The sequence below is a fragment of the Bufo bufo genome, chromosome 6 (assembly GCF_905171765.1).
Source record: "Bufo bufo chromosome 6, aBufBuf1.1, whole genome shotgun sequence".
In the NCBI taxonomy this organism is placed as follows: domain Eukaryota; kingdom Metazoa; phylum Chordata; class Amphibia; order Anura; family Bufonidae; genus Bufo; species Bufo bufo.
In genome coordinates, this window is record NC_053394.1 from 398872441 (window position 1) to 398895772 (window position 23332).

Genomic DNA, 23332 nt, shown 5'->3' on the forward strand with positions numbered 1-23332 from the left:
GATCAAGGCAACACAATATAAGGATGGACTTTGTCCCTCGTTTATCATATGACTGTTTGACCACTGAGGAAGAAACCAGTAAGGTTTCGAAACGAGTCTGCTGAACACAGCTATATAAAGAATTTGCGGTAATAGGAAGAATCGCATAGCCACGAAATACAAGCGACGCGTCAAAGCTTTCAATTAAGTCAGCGTCTTGGAATACTCAACCCGCATGCGCGGTCAAGTAAGTGCCGACACTAGCGCGCAGGATAACTGTGGGAATTAGCAGCACAAGAGAATCGCAGCTGTATAAGGAAACAAAACAAGTACGTATCTTGCTACCAGCCGTATTAAACCGAACGTCGGGAGTCTGGTAAGTGGAGAAACACACTGCCAGGTGATGAAAATTTACGTTTTACAATTGTAGTATGGTCACAGCTAGTGGAAAAGTTGTGGATAAAGTAAAACTTCAATATTTTATTGGATATACACTAAAAATGAGGGAAAAAGTGCAATTCCCTTAATAAACATATACACATAGAGATGTCCTTGGTCACTAAACATTTGTAGGATGCAACCAAAACCCACCAGTATCTAGAACGTTGCGTGTCTGGTGGGAACGCAGTGGCTCTACCAGTGACCAAACATATACACATACAAAACACTGTGTGAATGATGGTACCCTAAAGCTGATACAATTCCTGTAAAAAAAATTCTGTAGCGCAGTATGCTCACAAGCTAATATCACGCTATTTAAAATGTGGATGTACCATATCAGTGTACAGTCAGACTATATAGAACTAAGGGGAAGGGAACTGACAGCAACACTAATGCCAGAAGCCTGACTACTAAAACTGGGGAGCTGGAATTAGTGATGTGTGAGGAGAACTATGACATAGTGGGAATAACTGAGACATGGCTGGATGATAGCTATGACTGGGCAGTTAATGTACAAGGTTACAGTCTGTTTAGAAAGGATCGTCAAAACCGGAGAGGGGGAGGGGTCTGCCTTTATGTAAAGTCTTGTCTAAAGCCCACACTCCGTGAAGATATAAGTGAGGGACATGAACATGTGGAGTCACTGTAGGTAGAGATACATGGAGCTAAAAACAACAATAAAATTACTAATAGGAGTTTACTATAAACCACCTAATATACCAGAGTCCACAGAAAATCTACTACTAAACAAGATAGACAAGGCGGCAAATCATAATGAGGTGGTTATTATGGGGGACTTCAACTACCCAGATATAGACTGGGAAACTGAAACTTGTATATCTCATAAGGGAAACAGGTTCTTGGCAATAACCAAAGACAATTACCTCTCCCAACTGGTTCAGGACCCGACTAGAGGGACGACCATACTGGACTTATAATTAACTAATAGGCCTGACAGAACAACAGACGTGCAGGTTGGTGGACACCTGGGAAATAGTGACCATAAAGTGCGTTTCTACAGGGAGGAACAAAAATACCAAACTTCAAAAAAGCTAAATTTAGCCAACTAAGAGAGGCCTAACTAACTGGGACAAAGTCCTCAAAAATAAAAATACAAAGCCACAAAATGGGATATCTTTAAAAACATCCTAAAATCTTATTGTGAGAGGTACATACCGTATGGGAATAAAAGGTTAAGGAACAAAAAGAAACCAATGTGGATCAATAGAACTGTAAAGAAAGCAATAAATGACAAAAAGAAAGCATATAAATCACTAAAACAGGAGGGTAGCACGGAAGCACTAAAAAACTATAAGGAAAAAAATAGAACATGTAAAAAACAAATAAAAGCGGCCAAACTAGAGACCGAGAGATTAATTGCCAAAGAGAGTAAAACGAACCCTAAAATGTTCTTCAATTATATAAATGTTAAAAAGTATAAATCTGAAGGTGTCGGCCCTTTAAAGAGTAATGAGGGGGGAGTCGCAGAGAGCGACGAGGAGAAAGCAAAGCTGTTAAATATTTTTATCTCCAATGTATTCACTGAGGAAAATAAACATTTTTCAAATGACATGCAGAATGTAAAAATAAATTCACCATTAAAAAAAGTGTCCTGTCTGACCCAGGAAGAAGTACATCAGCGACTTAAAAAGATTAAAATAGACAAAATCGCCAGGACCGGATGGCATACACCCCCGTATCCTAAGGGAATTAAGTAATGTCATAGCTAGACCCTTATTTCTAATATTTGCGGACTCTATATTGACAGGGAATGTCCCACAGGATTGGCGCATGGCAAATGTGGTGCCAAATTTTGCCAATATTCAAAAAGGGTCTAAAAACAGAGCCTGGAAACGATAGGCCGGTAAGTTTAACATCTGTTGTGGGTAAACTGTTTGAAGGTTTTTTGAGAGATGCTATCTTAGAGCATCTCAACGGAAATAAGCAAATAACGCCGCTGTCAAGTCTAGAACTTACCTCCTCATAGAAACGGATTAAATTAGTTTGGCATGACCGATCCCTCACGAAGCGATGCTGATGGCTTCGTGAGGGATCGGTCATGCCAAACTAATTTAATCCGTTTCTATGAGGAGGTAAGTTCTAGACTTGACAGCGGCGAATCAATGGATGTCGTATATCTGGACTTCTCCAAAGCATTTGACACTGTACCACATAAAAGGTTAGTATATAAAATGAGAATGCTCGGACTGGGAGAAAACGTCTGTATATGGGTAAGAAACTGGCTCAATGATAGATAACAGAGGGTGGATATTAACGGGACACACTCAGATTGGGTCACTGTCACTAGTGGGGTACCTCAGGGGTCAGTATTGGGCCCTATTCTCTTCAATATATTTATTAATGATCTTGTAGAAGGCTTGCATAGTAAAGTATCAATTTTCGCAGATGACGAAGAGGACAGTATACTACTACAGAGGGATCTGGATAGATTGGAGGCTTGGGCAGATAAGTGGCAGATGAGGTTTAACACTGACAAATGTAAAGTTATGCACATGGGAAGGAATAATGCAAGTCACCAGTACATACTAAATGATAAAACACTCGGTAACACTGACATGGAAAAGGATCTAGGAATTTTAATAAACAGCAAACTAAGCTGCAAAAAACAGTGTCAGGCAGCTGCTGCCAAGGCCAATAAGATAATGGGTTGCATCAGAAGGGGCATAGATGCCCGTGATAAGAACATAGTCCTGCCACTTTACAAATCGCTAGTCAGACCACACATGGAGTACTGTGTACAGTTCTGGGCACCTGTAAACAAGGCAGACATAGCAGAGCTGGAGAAGGTCCAGAGGAGGGCAACTAAAGTAATAACTGGAATGGGACAACTACAGTACCCTGAAAGATTATCAAAATTAGGGTTATTCACTTTAGAAAAAGACAACTGAGGGGAGATCTAATTAATATGTATAAATACACTGCTCAAAAAAATAAAGGGAACACAAAAATAACACATCCTAGATCTGAATTAATTAAATATTCTTCTGAAATACTTTGTTCTTTACATAGTTGAATGTGCTGACAACAAAATCACACAAAAATAAAAAAATGGAAATCAAATTGTTCAACCCATGGAGGTCTGGATTTGGAGTCACACTCAAAATTAAAGTGGAAAAACACACTACAGGCTGATCCAACTTTGATGTAATGTCCTTAAAACAAGTCAAAATGAGGCTCAGTAGTGTGTGTGGCCTCCACGTGCCTGTATGACCTCCCTACAACGCCTGTGCATGCTCCTGATGAGGTGGCGGACGGTCTCCTGAGGGATTTTCTCCCAGACCTGGACTAAAGCATCCGCCAACTCCTGGACAGTCTGTGGTGCAACGTGACGTTGGTGGATAGAGCGAGACATGATGTCCCAGATGTGCTCAATTGGATTCAGGTCTGGGGAACGGGCGGGCCAGTCCATAGCATCAATGCCTTCGTCTTGCAGGAACTGCTGACACACTCCAGCCACATGAGGTCTAGCATTGTCTTGCATTAGGAGGAACCCAGGGCCAACCGCACCAGCATATGGTCTCACAAGGGGTCTGAGGATCTCATCTCGGTACCTAATGGCAGTCAGGCTACCTCTGGCGAGCACATGGAGGGCTGTGCGGCCCTCCAAAAAAATGCCACCCCACACCATTACTGACTCAATGCCAAACCGGTCATGCTGGAGGATGTTGCAGGCAGCAGAACGTTCTCCACGGCGTCTCAAGACTCTGTCACGTCTGTCACATGTGCTCAGTGTGAACCTGCTTTCATCTGTGAAGAGCACAGGGCGCCAGTAGCGAATTTGCCAATATTGGTGTTCTCTGGCAAATGCCAAATGTCCTGCACGGTGTTGGGCTGTAAGCACAACCCCCACATGTGGACGTCGGGCCCTCATGGAGTCTGTTTCTGACCGTTTAAGCAGACACATGCATATTTGTGGCCTGCTGGAGGTCATTTTGCAGGGCTCTGGCAGTGCTCCTCCTGTTCCTCCTTGCACAAAGGCGGAGGTAGCGGTCCTGCTGCTGGGTTGTTGCACTCCTACGGCCTCCTCCACGTCTCCTGATGTACTGGCCTGTCTCCTGGTAGCGCCTCCATGCTCTGGACACTATGCTGACAGACACAGCAAACCTTCTTGCCATAGCTCGCATTGATGTGCCATCCTGGATAAGCTGCACTACCTGAGCCACTTGTGTGGGTTGTAGACTCCGTCTCATGCTACCACTAGAGTGAAAGCACCGCCAGCATTCAAAAGTGACCAAAACATCAGCCAGGAAGCATAGGAACTGAGAAATGGTCTGTGGTCACCACCTGCAGAACCACTCCTTTATTGGGGGTGTCTTGCTAATTGCCTATAATTTCCACCTGTTGTCTATCCCATTTGCACAACAGCATGTGAAATTGATTGTCACTCAGTGTTGCTTCCTAAGTGGACAGTTTGATTTCACAGAAGTGTGATTGACTTGGAGTTACATTGTGTTGTTTAAGTGTTCCCTTTATTTTTTTGAGCAGTGTATATCAGGGGTCAGTACAGAGATCTATCCCATCATCTATTTATCCCCAGGACTGTGACAAGGGGACATCCTCTGCGTCTGGAGGAAAGAAGGTTTGTACACAAACATAGAAAAGGATTCTTTACGGTAAGAGCAGTGAGATTATGGAACTGGTGGTGATGGGGAGTACAATAAAAGGAATTCAAGAGGGGCCTGGATGAATTTCTGGAGTGTAATAATATTACAGGCTATAGCTACTAGAGAGGGGTCGTTGATCCAGGGAGTTATTCTGATTGCCTGATTGGAGTCGGGATGGGATTTTTTATTCCCCTAAAGTGGGGAAAATTGGCTTCTACCTCACAGGGTTGTTTTTTTTTGCCTTCCTCTGGATCAACTTGCAGGATAACAGGCCGAACTGGATGGACAGATGTCTTTTTTCGGCCTTATGTACTATGTTACTAACACGTGGGTAATCTTCACTGACTCCCTCACTAATACATTGCTAGTCCCTATATAACTCCTATATTCCAGCAGTCAATAGTCTAGACTGACCTAATGAACGTCTGTCTGTCTGCCCTTATTAAATCACATAAGGATGCGCTGAGTCTATACCCTAAACCTTATTTTAAGCTCAACATTTCACCATAGAGACTCATCAGGAGCTAGGTTAAGCACAAGACAGACAATACACAGAAATAAAAGTGACATACGCCTCGGGTGGTGAGGCGACAGCATCGTTGCTATGTTGGCCGTAATACTGCCGCCGCTCTCTGCAGTTTAAATAGGTGAAGAACCCCTCTCTTTTTGGGCGGATCTTGCGGCAGCCGGCGGGTGAAAGGAAGGTGGGCGTGTCAAAGGCACCGTATGCGCCTGCCCCGATGACCCGCCTCTCTCCATGCCGTGATCCTGCACTGAGTGTCAACACACTCGTACGTATAATGCAGAGAACAATCGGCGATTGTAAATGTAACGACAGAGAAAAGAACAGAAGGGACTAGCGAGAATATCGCTACAATAGAGCATATATGCTACAATACAGCATATATGAGAATCAGATCAGTATGTCCTGGCTACAACCCTGTGTGTACAAGGGGACCTCGACATATATATAAATGATCCAAATGGGCTAAATGGTGATGGTTACATAAGCCCACTAGAGGCAATAGGGAGGGGGTTGTCCAGACCCAAATCTTATATGATGGACATCGCAATCACAGTATATTTGGCACAATTCATACCCAGGGTGCGATCAAGCAAAGGAGACCAGTGTGAACAGTTACATAAAACACACATATGAAATGTGTTCATTCAAGCCTTCAGGACGTACAGTGCGCAGCCTGAATGTCCATTCAGCCTCCTTTTGTAGCAATATTTTGTTATGATAGCCACCTCTCAGGGTCCTTTTAAGTACCTCGATGCCCTGGAATTTAATGGCCCCCACATTTACAGCGTGCTTGTTGGAAATAGGACGTGCGATGGGAGTATCCGCGCCACTGCGGATGTCGTTGAGATGTTCCCCTATCCTCCGCCGAAACTCCTGTATCGTTTTGCCTACATATTGAAGGCCGCACGCACACGTGGCTAGATAGATGACCCCGCTGGTTCTGCAGTTGATTAAAGATAGAATTGCAAATCTCTTCTGTGTCACTGTGCTTGTGAAGCTATTTCCCCGTTGAATCGCCTCACATGCGACGCAACAAGGTCCCCCTAGGTTGTTGGTCAAGCCACGTAACTGGCTGTGGGGTTTTTAAGAAACTGTGAACTCGCCTATTTTTTAAATTGCGGCCCCGGCGAAACGTGATGGTGGGGGTAGCACCCACGAGGTGTCCCACATCAGGGTCTGATTTAAGAATACCCCAATACTGGGCGAGAACATCCCGTACACTTTATGTGCCTCATCAAAAGTGGCAATGATGCAGACTTGGTTTGATTCACCCTCTCTAGCCCGTGGCTCAAAAAGTGTGTAGCGGTTTGCCGCTAGCGAATGTTGGTATGCGCTCTTGAGGACCTGTTGTGGATAGCCCCTATTTTCAAAATGAATTTGAAGGTCCCTAGCTGCCACCTGATAGTCAATAAGCCTCGAGCAATTCCTGCGTAACCTCAGATATTGCCCTTTTGGTATACCTTTTTTGAGAGCCCAAGGGTGGCAGCTGTCCCCCTGAAAGAGACTATTTGTGGCCGTAGTTTTGCGGAACAAACGTGTGCATAAATTGCCCTCCAGAGCCTTAAAAATCGTGAGATCCAAGAATGTAATCTGAATCCTGGATCTCGGACGTTAAATACAGTCCCCGGTCATTCTTATTGAGATCGGTGACAAAATTCTTAAAGTCACCCTCACTCCCTGACCATAGGATCAACACGTCATCGATGTATCGTAGCCACAACCCTATATATCGGGTCCATTTGTTTGTCTCTTCAAAAAAGACTACCTCCTGTTCCCACCAGCCCAGGTAGAGATTGGCAAAGGTCGGTGCGCAGGGGCTCCCCATTGCCACTCCCCTGAGCTGGTGGTATAATCGGTGATCAAACAAGAACACGTTGTGTTCCAGGATAAACTGTAACAGTTGTAACACAAATTCACCATGTCGCCACAGGTGTGTACCATGCTCCTGTAAGAAGGTCCCCGCAGCCCCACACCTTTTTGTTGGGGTATGGAGCTGTAGAGCGCCTCCAAATCCAGGCTAGCAAGTAGGGTCTGGTCGTCAATTTGGATGCCTTCCAGTTTATTGATCACATCCGTCGTATCTCTCACATACGACGGAAGGGCCAACACAAACGGTCGTAGTATTTTCTCAACGTTAAGTGGAGAAGCATCATACTACGTCTAACCTAAATGCTGTTACACTGAATGAATATACTATGCATTGAACTATCCTGTGAAGAGATGAATATATTAACACAGTGGCACCAATAAGCCTATCGCAAGACATTTAGCTTATTACAAGAAAATAGCAACAAGATATCCTGTAAATATTCATAATATTGCTGTGGAATATAACATCATTCCAAATAGGGCGTGAGCTCCGCATAAGGAACTAAGAGAGGAACCGTGATTGTACATTATCTCAATTCAAGTACTATACGAGTCATTTATTTTATTGACCATATTTATTTTATGTGTGAAGGTTAAAGGTTTTGTATTAAAGAGGATTAATTGTGACATATTTTAGACAATAATAGGAATACATGGTATACATTTTTTATAGTTATGTTGTCCTTTTTTGATATGAAGCAAGCCAATAATTGAACATTATCAAGAATAAAAACATTATTGATGAATAATATACCAAAAAATTCAGTTGAAATTTTATAACAGTTCTGAATAAAAATAAAAAACTCCATAGAAAGTACAAGGCTTGGCACTAAATTGAAGCATCGATTTACTAAAACAGTGGTGGCCAAACAGATCACAATCTAATAGAAGACCCCAGGGCATAACTAGAAAAGGTTGGCTCCCACCTTGAGCAACTTCCCTGCAACCCCCATCCAATTAGTCATTTAAAAATTATGGAAATAAATTGCTAGCGCTGGACGTTATGAATGTCCTCTTAGTTCCCCACACAATAGTTATCTCCCCTCAGTGTCCCTTTCACAGTAGAATTCCCCCTTAGTGCCCTCTTCACATACGGATGCTCTCCAAGTGCCCCCACAGTAGTAATGCACCCTTAGTGCCTTCACACAATAGTTATGCTGCCTTTGTGTCCCCACACAATAGTTATGTCTGCTTAGTGCCCATCTTACAATAATGCTGCCCCTTAGTAGACATACACTGTAGTTAAAGGCAATTTTTTTATGATTGCATGGTATTCATGTTTGGCTAAAAATCTTTTTTTCAATTGGCCTTTATTAAAAATATTGAGCTGTTCTGTCACAAAGGGTTAACTTTTTGACTGGTACTTTTACTTTGTGCTCGTCATCTACTAACGGTCATAAACATTTATTTAAGCCACATTCTTATCAGCAACATAAAAACTGAGCTATAATGATTGTTTTTAAGGGTAGAAAGCAGAGATAAGGAGTCCTTCTGCTCCCTAAATGACGGAAAAGAGAGAAAATCCACAGGCTGCCACTACAGCATTGTCAGCACTGTACAGAGAAAAGGAGTACATATGTTTAAAAAAGATCAATTGAAAATGATTTTTAGCTCAAAAGGAGTACAATGCAACAATAAAAAAATATTCCCCAAAGGTGTACATAGCCTTTAAAGGGACACTGACAGGCGAAATCAGCATATATAGTTAGATATATCACATTACAGGTCTTATAGAGTCTTTTAAAAGCATATAACTATCCCCCCTGTCCACCTTATAAAGAGCGAAATATAAAGTTTTATAACCTGCATCTGCGGTCAGCAATCTGCCCAAGGGGCGGCGTTTCATGTGAAAAAATGCGCCCAGCCAGCCTTCCCAACGGCCGTTCTTAAGCCCCGCCCAGCTCATCATTATTCACTTCGCTGGGCGGGGCTAGAACTCTCCCCAGTCCCGATCCTGCGCCTGCGCAATTCAATCCTCCCGGCATCGCTCATGCCCAATCTTCTGCGCCTGCGCCCCGCCGTGCCGTCGGACGCACTATAATTAACCCCTTATATGATGTGAGTGAGCAGCGCTCTGAAGCGCTGCTCTGAACAGTGCATGGCTGAGGCAGCTGCAGCCTCAGCCATGCACTGTTCAGAGCAGCGCTTCAGAGCGCTGCTCACTCACATCATATAAGGGGTTAATTATAGTGCGTCCGACGGCACGGCGGGGCGCAGGCGCAGAAGATTGGGCATGAGCGATGCCGGGAGGATTGAAATGCGCAGGCGCAGGATCGGGACTGGGGAGAGTTCTAGCCTCGCCCAGCGAAGTGAATAATGATGAGCTGGGCGGGGCTTAAGAACGGCAGTTGGGAAGGCTGGCTGGGCGCATTTTCACATGAAACGCCGCCCCTTGGGCAGATTGCTGACCGCAGATGCAGGTTATAAAACTTTATATTTCGCTCTTTATAAGGTGGACAGGGGGGATAGTTATATGCTTTTAAAAGACTCTAGAAGACCTGTAATGTGATATATCTAACTATATATGCTGATTTCGCCTGTCAGTGTCCCTTTAAGCCTCTTTGTGCCCTCCTAAAGTAATAAAGCCCATGTAGTGTGAATAAAATAAAAAAAGTTATATTTTGTCCCATTCCTCCTGAATTTAGCACATCATGATCTTCCCAGCAACAGACGTGTGATGACATCATCCCTACTGCTGAGCTGAGTAGAGCGCACAGGCCGGTGAATTATATCTGGCCTGTATGTTCTCCCACTCAGCCCAGCAAGCGCAATGACATCTCTGTATTACACCTGCTGATGGGGAGAATGCAGGTTGGGGAATGAGACTTGGGCTATAATGGATGACATAGACAGCAGCTGGACTCAGAGGGAGGAATGAGAATAGAATGGACAGTAGGAAGCACAGTAAGTCATTACTGATCATTGTGGAGCTCCTCAACATGTTTATTTTCTTCTTGAGATATAATTCCTATTAATAATATGCAGAGTTATTCACTTGGGTCAGGATATCCTGATGTCTTTATTGACAAGGTGGGTAGGAAATACAATTTTCTGGTAGTATGGCCGTTTTAATGGCCATGGCCATCTAGCACTAGCAGTTGTTGCCGCTACTACCACCATCCTCCTCTGATGATATCTCCTCCTCAACAACCCAATTTGTCTCCCAGGTGATATCCAAAGCACAATCATGATCATGGGCACAACAACGCCACTCCTGGCAGTCGAAAAGTTAACTGTTCTCACACAAATGATCTTCAGAGTCAGTCGGAATGGTTCTGGGTTATAAGTGGTGTACCCCAAGGTTCAGTGCTGTGTCCTATTAATTTAATTTATTTATTCGTGATATTGAGGATGGGATTTTATTCTATTTTTGCAGATAACACTAAGCTATGTAGTACTGTGCAGTCCAGGGTGGATAAAAATCTATGATTTTTTCTCTAAAAAAATATTATAATAATAAAAAATAATAATAATAAAAAAAATAGCTTTTTATTTAAATCAGATTTTTTTTTTTATATAAAATGCTTTTTGGAGGAAAATATATTACCATCCAAAGGTTATTTTATCATGAAATAAAGATTTGTTTTTAATTATGTAGAATAAGGCTGTATATGTTTAATTTTCTTGGTAAATAATTAATCCATTCACAACCTTCCAGAGGTTTTTGTAAGATTATTGGGCAGTTTCTCTGCCTACAAGATATTATCACAGATGCTTGGTTTACTTTTGCAGTTCTCAAAACTGAATTTGACTCAGCAGAGATCACATGCCTCTTCTTCACAGCAAAAATGTTGTTATAACATGAACAGAGTTGAGAAAAAGACCTTAATCCTAACTTCTACAAACCTAGGAATACAGAATCAACCTAATCAAACTAATATGAAAAGTTGTTATTCTAAAAATCTTCATCTACTTGCATATTATAAGTTATACCAGCAAGAATTAGTCTTTATGTAGAAAACTATGATTTAAATCAAGCCTTACTGACTAGTGATTTAAATCGTGATTTAAATCAATTCCACCCTGGTGCAGTCTAAGGAAGATGTCCATAAACTACAAGCTGAGTTGAACACTCTTTATTGGGCATCAACTTACCAAATGAGGTTCAATGTGGATAAATGTAAAGTTCTGCCTCTTGGTAGTAATGATCTTCGTGCACCATATGTCCTAGGGTATGTAACACTGGGGGATTCACTTATAGGGAAGGATTTGGGTGTCCTTGTAGATTGTATGCTGTAATTTAATCTACCATGTCAATCAGCTGCTTCCAAGGCTACCAGGATATTGTCATGCATTAAACGAGGCATGGACTTGCGGGACAAGAATGTAATATTAACATTTTACAAAGAGTTGGTGCGGCCTTATCTGGAATATGCAGTTCAGTTCTGGGCACCAGTCCATAGAAAGGATGCTCTCGAGCTACAAAGGAGAGCGACGAAACTGAAGGCAATGGAGGGTCTTAGTTATTAAAAATGATTAAAAGAATTACATTTATTTAGTCTTGAGAAGAGATGTCTAAGGGGAGACATGAATAACCTTCACAAATATATAAATGGACTGTACAAAAAAAATATGGTGGAAAAACTGCTCCATGTAAAATGCCATCAAAAGACAAGGGGGCACTGCCTCCGACTGGAGAAGAAAAAGTTCAGTCTCCAGAAGAGTCAATGATTCTTTACTGTAAGAACTCCTCTGGGCGTAGTCACAGCAGGAACAGTGGACAGTTTTAAAAAGGGTTCTGATAAATTCTTAAAAGTAAATTACATTACTGATTATGAAAAGGTGTAGAAATCTTGGTCTCACTCCCTTCACGCGGAGATTGGGCCACCAAGTGAGATAAATAGGATTAGGCAGAGGGCACTGGGTATACCAGATATACCGCAATACATGACCAATTCGGAACAATTTGAATTTCTTTGCGAAGTTCTTCGAATCACCCGAATCAAATTTTAAAAAAGGTCATCCATCTCTAATTATGATGTTTGGGTCTGGGGTAAGGACATTTCTGATGGAAGATCCTCAAGTTTCAATGGTGACAGTAGTGTTGATGCAGTTATATTATAGTCAGCAATGGAGCCAAGGCTCATCACTAGGAGCTCTGTCAAAATGCAACATGCCAAAAGGACAAGAGCATGTTCAGAAACGTGACCAATGATCAAAGACAGAAGGACAATAGGTTCCTGGCATACAATTCAAAAAGACAAGGCAGTAGTGTGGTCAGGATGAGAATCAAATACAGTAGCCACTAGAAGTACATAGGGAGAAGCAAGGAAAGGAATTTAGCTCCAGGCAGTACATGCCAGGATGATTCCTCAGGACCACGAGTAGGTTATTGGTTACTGTGGATTACCTCAGCTCCCCTTTTTCCCCCAAAAGAAACACAGCCACTGTTCGGATTAAATCAGCCACAGCAGCCGTTTTATTAATAAATAAAATATATAACATAAATAACATTAATATTAACAATGAACTTGACGAGGGAGGTCGTAGAAGCCCCAAAAAATAAATCTCTATAAAAAACCACCATGGCGATTCCATCTTGCCTCCAGCTGTGTAACACCAGCTAGGAGACACCAACTGATGGACGCCTCTCCGAACCAACCAGGTGCTCAACCTATGAGAGTCCAGCCCCCATTGAGGCCCTCCCATTCACCTATACCATCCTGTACCACAGCTTCTAGGACCTCCCACCACCAACAACACGCAGCTTGACTTTACCATCCTCAAGCTTGCGCGTTCCTCCACAACCTCAACGCCCTCTCAATACCTCCCTGTACACTCAGTGACCATAAATCTATACCAGCTGCGTTCAGGTGTACCCCATCAGTCTGCCAAAAACCACGGCTAAAAAGCTTCCAATTTGAGATGTTGCACCGCCACTGCACCGTTTCTTGCACAGAACCACCCTATCTTCAACTTAATCCTGGCCTTATTCAACCGCTCTACCGATCTCTCCTCCCGCCATGAATTCCTCGGCACAATATCTGACCACACCGTTATCAGGGCCGGGAAAAGGGACCACAACCGGGCATAACGATGCACCTCCCGCAACACAGAACCCCACAACATACCTCTACACCCGAGCCACCTAATTACCGCAACTTCCCGCTCAAACCCCAATTTCCGCCCGTTCGGCTGCACATCAGCTCTCAGCACCCCCCAAAGCACAAAGGAATGGCCTAAAATCCACACAAGCAGCGTCGCGGTACCTGAAAACACAAAAAAACCAAACCTCCATATTAATTATCAAAACCCCGAACCCTTACATAACACCCAACCTCACATAAAACCTATAACGGGCCGATTCCCACCTACCAATCCTTTTAATCACCTCGTCACTCATGCCTAATCTAGCCGCCTCCGTGGCCGCACCGATACAAAAGGAATGACCCGTAAAATCACTAGAGTCTATTCCCAAAGCTCTCAAGCACTTCTTGAACACCGCCACAAATTGGAATCGAGACAAAAAATGACCTATCCTCATGTCTAAGAAGGGGGCCTCCCACAAAACTCGAGCCCAACCTGTACTCCCTCAAGCACTTAAACGGACATCCCACACACCCAGGAACCTCAAACAATGTGACAAAACAACCCCTACCCTCCCGTCTTGGAAAAACGAATATGAAACACCACCCTGTCTCCGTACAGATCCACATCATCCCCAAAAAAAGCCCCCTCACACCACACGCTCTTACAAACTAATTCCCCCAAAAGAAATGCTCCGAAAAAGGCCAGTGAAAATGCCAATCTAAAACAACCGACCCTCACTAGGTGACCTACATACCAAACCCACTTGAACACCCAAGCGTAACAGTAACGCAAAAGACACTGGCCGCCTAGAATCCATTGTCCACCTACCCCGCCTACACCCCCTCAAAACTGCATTTTCTTCTGGGGCCAGCTGACGAAACCGCTCCCACTGTAAACGAGAAAGAGCATCAGCAATGCCATTGGAAATCCCCGGCACATGGACAGCCACAATCCAAGCTTTAAGCGACAAACGTCGTAAAACCAAATGCTGCAATAAATGAGCTACCGGAGGCGAAGACACCGTCAAACCATTAATTGCCTGCACCACCCAGAGACTGTCACAATGAAAACAAAACTTTCTTATTTCGGAACTCATTTCCCCAAAGCGTTGTTACCAACACTATCGGAAACAGTCCCAACAGTGCCACATTCCGCACCCAACCCCTCGCAAACCAAGACTCTGGTCACCTCCCCGCGCACCACTGTCCTTGACAATACGCCCCAAAACAAGTTCCTCCATCCGTAAACGATTTGAAATCAAAACTATCGACCACACTCTCCATCACCAATGCCCTACCATTAAATTGCTGTAAAAACCCGTCCCACACCGCCAAAACCCCCTTCAACTCCTGACCCAGCCTGATAAAATGATGTGGGAAACAAACCCTCCCGTGTCCGACGCCAAAGGCCTACAAAAAAAGAGAGTGCAAGTCTCTCAACCTTATTTTCTTTGCCCGCAACGCGTCACATTGTTAATTGCATGGGTATAATATACTACAACCAGCATAGTATTAGATAAATTTGAGATTAATCATTACTGTAACACAGTGCCAATTGTACAGGCCAGATTTTCCACCATTTTTTTTTTTTTAGAAATAGAGGATCATCCTTCCCTGTCCAACTAAACCCCCCTCCCCCCCACCCTAGCGATGGAAGGGGCATGGCACCCCCACCGGAGGGCTTTATCCAAACTTCAAGAGGTCAACATATGGTGCACTCCTCACAACAGTCTAACAGACCACCTTGCACCCATCATATGTCATTCCAATCAAATTGAGTCAACATTCTAATCCGGACACCGTATCCTGTAGTTTTCCCAGTTTTCCCATATCTTATCAAACTTCGCCACACACTTTCTCTTAGTATATACAGTGGCGGAAATAATTATTTGACCCCTCACTGATTTTGTAAGTTTGTCCAATGACAAAGAAATGAAAAGTCTCAGAACAGTATCATTTCAATGGTAGGTTTATTGTAACAGTGGCAGATAGCACATCAAAAGGAAAATCGAAAAAATAACTTTAAATAAAAGATAGCAACTGATTTGCATTTCATTGAGTGAAATAAGTATTTGAACCCCTACCAACCATTAAGAGTTCTGGCTCCCACAGAGTGATTAGACACTTCTACTCAATTAGTCACCCTCATTAAGGACACCTGTCTTAACTAGTCACCTGTATAAAAGACACCTGTCCACAGAATCAATCAATCAAGCAGACTCCAAACTCTCCAACATGGGAAAGACCAAAGAGCTGTCCAAGGATGTCAGAGACAAAATTGTAGACCTGCACAAGGCTGGAATGGGCTACAAAACCATTAGCAAGAAGCTGGGAGAGAAGGTGACAACTGTTGGTGCGATTGTTCGAAAATGGAAGGAGCACAAAATGACCATCAATCGACCTCGCTCTGGGGCTCCACGCAAGATCTCACCTCGTGGGGTGTCAATGGTTCTGAGAAAGGTGAAAAAGCATCCTAGAACTACACGGGAGGAGTTAGTTAATGACCTCAAATTAGCAGGGACCACAGTCACCAAGAAAACCATTGGAAACACATTACACCGCAATGGATTAAAATCCTGCAGGGCTCGCAAGGTCCCCCTGCTCAGGAAGGCACATGTGCAGGCCCGTCTGAAGTTTGCCAATGAACACCTGAATGATTCAGAGAGTGACTGGGAGAAGGTGCTGTGGTCTGATGAGACCAAAATAGAGCTCTTTGGCATTAACTCAACTCGCTGTGTTTGGAGGAAGAAAAATGCTGCCTATGACCCCCAAAACACCGTCCCCACCGTCAAGCATGGGGGTGGAAACATTTTGCTTTGGGGGTGTTTTTCTGCTAAGGGCACAGGACAACTTATTCGCATAAACGGGAAAATGGACGGAGCCATGTATCGTGAAATCCTGAGCGACAACCTCCTTCCCTCTGCCAGGAAACTGAAAATGGGTCGTGGATGGGTGTTCCAGCACGACAATGACCCAAAACATACAGCAAAGGCAACAAAGGAGTGGCTCAAGAAGAAGCACATTAAGGTCATGGAGTGGCCTAGTCAGTCTCCGGACCTTAATCCAATCGAAAACCTATGGAGGGAGCTCAAGCTCAGAGTTGCACAGAGACAGCCTCGAAACCTTAGGGATTTAGAGATGATCTGCAAAGAGGAGTGGACCAACATTCCTCCTAAAATATGCGCAAACTTGGTCATCAATTACAAGAAACGTTTGACCTCTGTGCTTGCAAACAAGGGTTTTTCCACCAAGTATTAAGTCTTTTTTTGTTAGAGGGTTCAAATACTTATTTCACTCAATGAAATGCAAATCAGTTGCTATCTTTTATTTAAAGTTATTTTTTCGATTTTCCTTTTGATGTGCTATCTGCCACTGTTACAATAAACCTACCATTGAAATGATACTGTTCTGAGACTTTTCATTTCTTTGTCATTGGACAAACTTACAAAATCAGTGAGGGGTCAAATAATTATTTCCGCCACTGTACATCCTATTCATAAATTCTTCCCTGGACGGAGACTGGGGTCTAAGCCAATATCTGGCTATTAGTTTCCTAGCTTGGAATAACAGACGCTGTATTCCCAGGCGGTGATGACGATTTTTAATGTCCAATATCCCGACCACACATGCTCTCGGCCCAGACGGAACCGTAATATTGTAGGCATCTTTTATAAAGGCCAAAACCTCGGACCAGAAGCTCCGTAGTTCCACACAGTCCCAAAACATATGCAACAAGGATGCAGGACTTATACCGCACCCAGGACAATCTGCATCTGCCCGAACACCTATCCGGCATAAGAATTCCGGAGTCCTATACACCCGATGTAATAAAAACAACTGAGACATAAATTGCCCCTCACTCACCGTCAATGGCGGAGAAAGTGCTAGGAGCGACTTCCATTGTTCCTCTGAAATCGGCCCGACCTCATCTTCCCATTTATGTTAAACTGCTAAAACATCTTGCTTCAGTGATTTCACATACAAATTCCTGTAAATGGATGATATCAAACCACTCGAGGAATTGTTTGTGAGAAGCTGCTGAAACAGAGGAACCGTAGTACATTTCAGTGATAAAGATTTCGCCTGCGTCTGGAAAGCATGACGTAATTGCAAGAATTCATAAAAGGCGATGTGTGCGAGACCGAATTTGTTTCTTAGTTGTTCAAAGGACTTAAAGACGCCAGCACTCTGTAGCGGACATAAATAACTCACTCCTTAACGCTCCCAAGGCGAAAAACCATCTAAATGGAACAGTTCAGGTGCAGATTCTTCTGCGTAAACCCTTGCAAAACTGCGTAAACCCTTGTACTGAAAGCAGCGCCCAACATTTCTGCCATACCTTGTGCATCATGTAAAGTGTGGGATGTCATTTTGCCAGCAGGCCCACTGTTTTCCAATAGAAAAAACAAAATGGCCGCACACATTATATATACAAACAATAGAGCTAAGAAATAGGGGTCATTCTAGATAAAAGTGGTACAATACCGACTATAAATGAGTATACATGAATAATAGAAGCTCTTAGCACACATACGTGTCGGGCCCATCTACCAGGCGTCAAGGTGGCTTCCGCAGATGGGTTCCGATCACTAAAGAAACTGCCTCACTTTGGACTTACTGAAGCCTACAATATTCAGGGCAGTGTAGGAACTAGCTACAAATATATTCTGCTCAGAAGTCCCAGGTAGATGAACGTGACCAGTCTAAAAGGGGTGCCACCCCCAATATATTGCAAGAAAATTTTGACTAAAACCTTCAGGATCACAAGTGCATATCCATGAAGCAAACAATTACAAAAAACACAATGGCTTCACACCATTATATATAATGGAGACCAGACCCATCTCCGAACTCCTGTATGAATGACATAATAGGACCTAAGAACCGTTCCACATTTCCCACATAAATTAGCATGTCATCCGCATACTGGGACACACTTTCTTCCCAGGTCCCACAGGGAAATCCTATGATCCTGTCAGATGAGCGCAACACACATGCAAGCGGTTCAATTGCAATGGCAAAAAGAAGGGGGGATAGCGGGCATCCCTGACGGGTTCCCCTGCCTAATCTAAACGCCTCTGATATTCCCCCATTAGCCCGTATCCTAGCTGTGGGGCCATTATACAGCAACTGGACCCAGGAGATAAAGGTCTTCCCAAATCCCATGACCCGAAACACCTCCCAAAGATAGCTCCATTCAACACTATCAAAGGCCTTAGCCGTGTCCAATGAAAGGATAGCTTGACCTCCGACTGACTCTACCCTTCTCTGGATATTAAGAAAAAGTAGTCTAAGATTTACCGAAGTAGATTTATCAGGCATGAATCCCGCCTGATCGCTATGAAAAATAGTGGAGATGACCGACTGCAGCCGATTCGCTAAGACTTTCGCCAAGATCTTAATATCAGAAGTCAACAGCGAAATTGGTCTGTACGAGTCAGGGAACCTGGGATCCTTACCAGGTTTAGGCAAGACCATCACAATAGCCTCTTTCATAGAGGCGGGAAGACTTCCTGTTAGCAGGGCATCATTGAAAACCGACATAAGATGGGGCAGCAGGACACCACTATATTTTTTAAAGAACTCTATCGGCAGTCCATCTATCCCCGGGGCTTTCTCATTGGGAAACGATTGTAGCGCCAATTTCAACTCAGTAAGTGTCAAAGGGCCATCTAGACATGTCACACATTCCGCCGATAATCGCGGAATCCCAATCCCTTCAAGAAAGCGGCTATATTAGTAGAGTTCACCTCTAGTTTAGTCCTATACAGGGATTCATAATAGGCGTGAAATACCGCTAGAATATCCCTCAATTCCTCCACCATTCTATTCTCCCAATCTACCAGCTGCAACCAGAATGGGTTAAGCTTCCATGTACCTCTCACGTACCTCCTGCTTCAAATGTGCTCCGAGGGGGCCCTTGAAACACACATGTACCTCACCTTTCGCTGCATCAGCCACCCTGGGCCTATCCTCCTCGCGACCCGCCTGCGTCTGCACCGACCCCGACCCACCTGAACCGACACCAGAACCACTCGCCGTCCCACCAACACCAGCCCCTACACCCCAAGCCTGAAGAGGTGCCGGCCCCGACGCCCCTAACCCACACCTGCTAAACCACATAACAACTGTCCCAACCCCAATTAAATTGTGTCGAAGCCCGCCAGAATCACCCGCCCCCAAACCCTGAACCAATGCTAAAAACTACCCCAACGCTGCCTCATCTGGCTGCTCGGGTGCTGTGGACCCACCAGCTGATGGTCCTGATTCCTGACTGTCTTCAACAGGCATCAACGGAGCGATCCTCCCTGCCGCCATTCCACCGCGGATGCTCTGCATCCCAGATTTGGACACGCTGGATGCGCTCCTCACCATTTCATCTTCCTCTCCACGGGCGGGACCAACCGCAGGCTGTCCGTCACACTGAAAAGGCCTGCGCAGGCTCCTGGCTCCACCCTGCACAGCCCCGTGACCACCACTGCTGCCTCTCTCTCGCCGAGCAGGCCTCCCCCCCACCTCCAGAACTGGGGGGGAGCCGCTGCACCTGTTCCAGAATCCCTGCTGCTAGCCGCTGGGGACTGGCGGGGGGGGCCAGAACTGGGTCCCGCCGACATAATGGATTCCTCCAACACCGGGAGGCACTATAAACAGCAGGCCTGCGAACCTCCTGGCGTGGAGGGTGCCCTGAGGGGCTCCTGACCCATCGCCGAACCCGGGGGGTCTCTGAAGGGCTCAGGCGCACCGGCGGCCATACCTGCCGCGGCCGTCTCATGCTGTGCTGCGGGCTAGCTGTACCCGCCATCCCCCTGTAACAGTCCAGCTACCTGCGACTCCAACCAACCAGGCTCCCTGGACTCCGCTGCCTCCCGCAGCTGCCGCAACAAGTCTTAGACATCCTGCGACATCGATCCAGTGAGTACAGTTATGACGCTGCTCCTGCTCTGACCGATAAGTTAGTTCGCTTCCTAGCTCTGTTCCCTCAAAATGGCGCCCGCTCCCCGCACACTTTCCTATTTAACTCCTCCATCCGACCCCCCACTGACCACTACCCCCCATCCCCTGCACTATGAGCCTTAACCCTTATCTACCCGGGCCCTACTTACCAACACCTGTCATGTCGTCCTCCCTGCCACTTCGTCCCGTCCGTCCTCACTTATCCTTTCTAATCATTGTGCTAAATGATTGTTTTTATATGGACCTACTTGCAATCCAGAATTTGCTCAAGCTTTAATATCTGCAAAAATGCATCTTAATAAAAAAATAATAATAATAATAAACATTTTTGATAACCATAGAGTGCAGAAGGGACATACACTCCTCAACATTGAAATTGCAACGCAGAGAATGACAAGCCGTCAGGTTATTATAACAGAGGAAGTAGCAGGAGTGGAGAAGATCTGCAGATGATGAAATTGTCAAGCACCTAGTATCAGTCTGTGGGAGGGACATAGAAGCCAGGTTAAGAGCCATGTTTTTTTTAAGCTACATGAAACCTCAACAATTGGATCACGTTGTTGTGTTATGATAGTGCTACCATTTGTTCATCGATGTTCCAGTTCTCACCACTTGTTGCAGATCGATCAGGACATAAAGACCCTTGTGCCACATAAAAGACATTGGTATTATAGAAAGTGCATACTGGCTGGAGGGAAGAGGTTAGGTGAGGGAAGAGGTTCGGTGGGGGAAGGGTTCATTGTTTGCCTCACGTACCACGAAGGTTATGTGATTCCCTGCCCTCTGGCCACACAGCACTGAAGGAAGGGGGGCCCAAACTGAACTCAGGCCCATAAGCCTTTTGCATCGCCCCTGCTTGAATTGAACTGTATCACTCCGGCACATCGCTATACAACTAGGCAGAGAGGTCAGCACTGTTCAACATGGTGTGTCCTAGTGGTAGTAGAGATCTCTTCTGCACTGCTAGTGAAATTGGACATCGCGTCCCAAGCTTAGAGTGGAAAACAGTGTCTACATAAATGGTTACAATACATATACTAAATCTATATCTCACCTATATGCTACCACATTTACATCCATATTTAAGAAAATTTTTATCTGAATCAGTGAATATAATTGATTGCAGGTACAGGAAATGACCGGCGGCACTCACCACTGCAGATAAAATGCTTCTTTATTCATCCAACACACATGGACACAAAGTAAGGGCTGGGGCGGACACCAGATCACAGAGTGCCAAAGTAGCGACGGCCGTTTCGCGCTTCTGCGCTTCTTCCGGCTACATGTCAGTAGCCAAAAGAAGCGCAGCAGCGCGAAGCGGCCGCCGCTACTTCGCGATCTGGTGTCCGCCCCAGCCCTTACTTTGTATCCATGTGTGTTGGATGAATAAAGAAGCATCTTATCTGCAGTGGTGAGTGCCGCCTGTCATTTCTTGTACCTGCAATCAAGTTTCATCTTGTGTTTTCCGGAGCTGAGCACCACGCACACTGCATATATAAGGTTCGCTGGACGTTTGTTTGGCAGTAACAGTACTGAGCAATGCTGACAAAACTGACAGAAAAGAGAACCTAAAAAAGTAACATAAAACTATAGTATCCAGTGAAGGAGTAGAATCTGAGACCTCTTTACTTACTGGTTACTACTCACCTGGGCGGTTATCTGTTGGAATGTCCTCTATGCTCTGCTCATCACCCCTCACATATGTCTCTGTAGGATTAATATTGTTCAGATCTTCACCCGTATTCACAAGCTGTGAAAGAAATATTGTAGAAGTCAGATGGTTGGAGAAGTCGAGTAGAAGGTTTTATATGACCAGAAAAGATCAGTAACTAAAATGATGACAGAAGTGACCAGATATCAGGACTTATCTGACCCAAATATCTGCAGGTCTCCTGCATGAATCCAATCTGATTGCTTCATTATTCCAACCAGAAACTTACAAGGTAGGTGGAGCAGCCCTTATATTCCATCAGTAACATTAAATTGTGTGAATATATAACTAGAGATAAGCACATTTTTGAAAAATTTGATTTGGCAGCTTCGCTGAAGTCTGCCAAGAAATTCTATTCCATGTAAATTAATTCATCACGAATCACTATAAATCCGGTATACCCAGGCCACTCTGCCTAATCATATTCTTCTCACTTGTTGGCCTGATCTCAGTTTGGAGGCTTGGAAGTTAAACTGCAGAGAGAGTCTATCACTGTGTACATCAGTGTGCAGTGCACCAAAATTCTTAGTTAATCCCATCTGTTAGCTGTAGATTTACTGTGCATCAGTATTTCAGGTCAATGTTACAGTCAGGTCTAATTTATCACCGTGGACTTTACTGTGCAGTGCATCAAGATTCACGTAGTCAGCAGCAGTGGCAGTAACAGTGTGCACCAAGATTCATAGCTAATCCCTTCTGTTAAACAAAAAGTAAAGCATACAGCACCCTTCAGTAAAGCAAAAAAACAATGTGCGCCCCTGCAGGAGCTGTGTCCAAATGGCTTCTTAGTCAAACAAAATAAAGAAATGTAGACAGCGCCAATAAAGGTTATTTTAATCCATGCTGTGGCGGTGCTTTTTAATCCCTTCTGTTAGTTTTCGAATTACTATTCATCAGTATTACAGGTCACTGTTACCATTAGATGTAATTTATCACCCTGTACGTAACTGTGCAGTGCACCAAGATTCAAGAAGTCGTCCAATGACAGCGTTGGGAGGGTAGCAGCAGTGGCAGTGATAGTAGTGGCCCCATGACAGAGTGGGAAGGGTGGCAGCAGCGACAACAGTGGCCCCATGCCAGAGTGGGACCTGTACAACTAAAATGGTTTTTTAAACAAAGAAAAAAGTCCTGCATGAAGAACTTTAATAGCCTCTTTTACATGGTCAGTACTGTGCGTCAGTATTTGAGCAACCAAAAT

The 23332-nt window shown here is 44.4% G+C and overlaps 2 protein-coding genes across 2 annotated transcripts in view; both read right to left on the reverse strand.

Annotated features, from left to right (window-relative positions):
* Nucleotides 1-17370, reverse strand: part of LOC121004268 (zinc finger protein OZF-like) — a 40622-nt gene extending 23252 nt beyond the window's left edge. Inside the window, exon 1 of the mRNA XM_040436433.1 lies at nucleotides 17334-17370. Coding sequence (XP_040292367.1) covers nucleotides 17334-17370 — 37 coding nt within the window. The remainder of the gene's footprint in view (nucleotides 1-17333) is intronic.
* LOC121004472 (oocyte zinc finger protein XlCOF22-like) overlaps nucleotides 1-23332 on the reverse strand; it is a 1539666-nt gene that overhangs the window by 825692 nt on the left and 690642 nt on the right. The gene's annotated exons all lie outside the window — the stretch shown is intronic.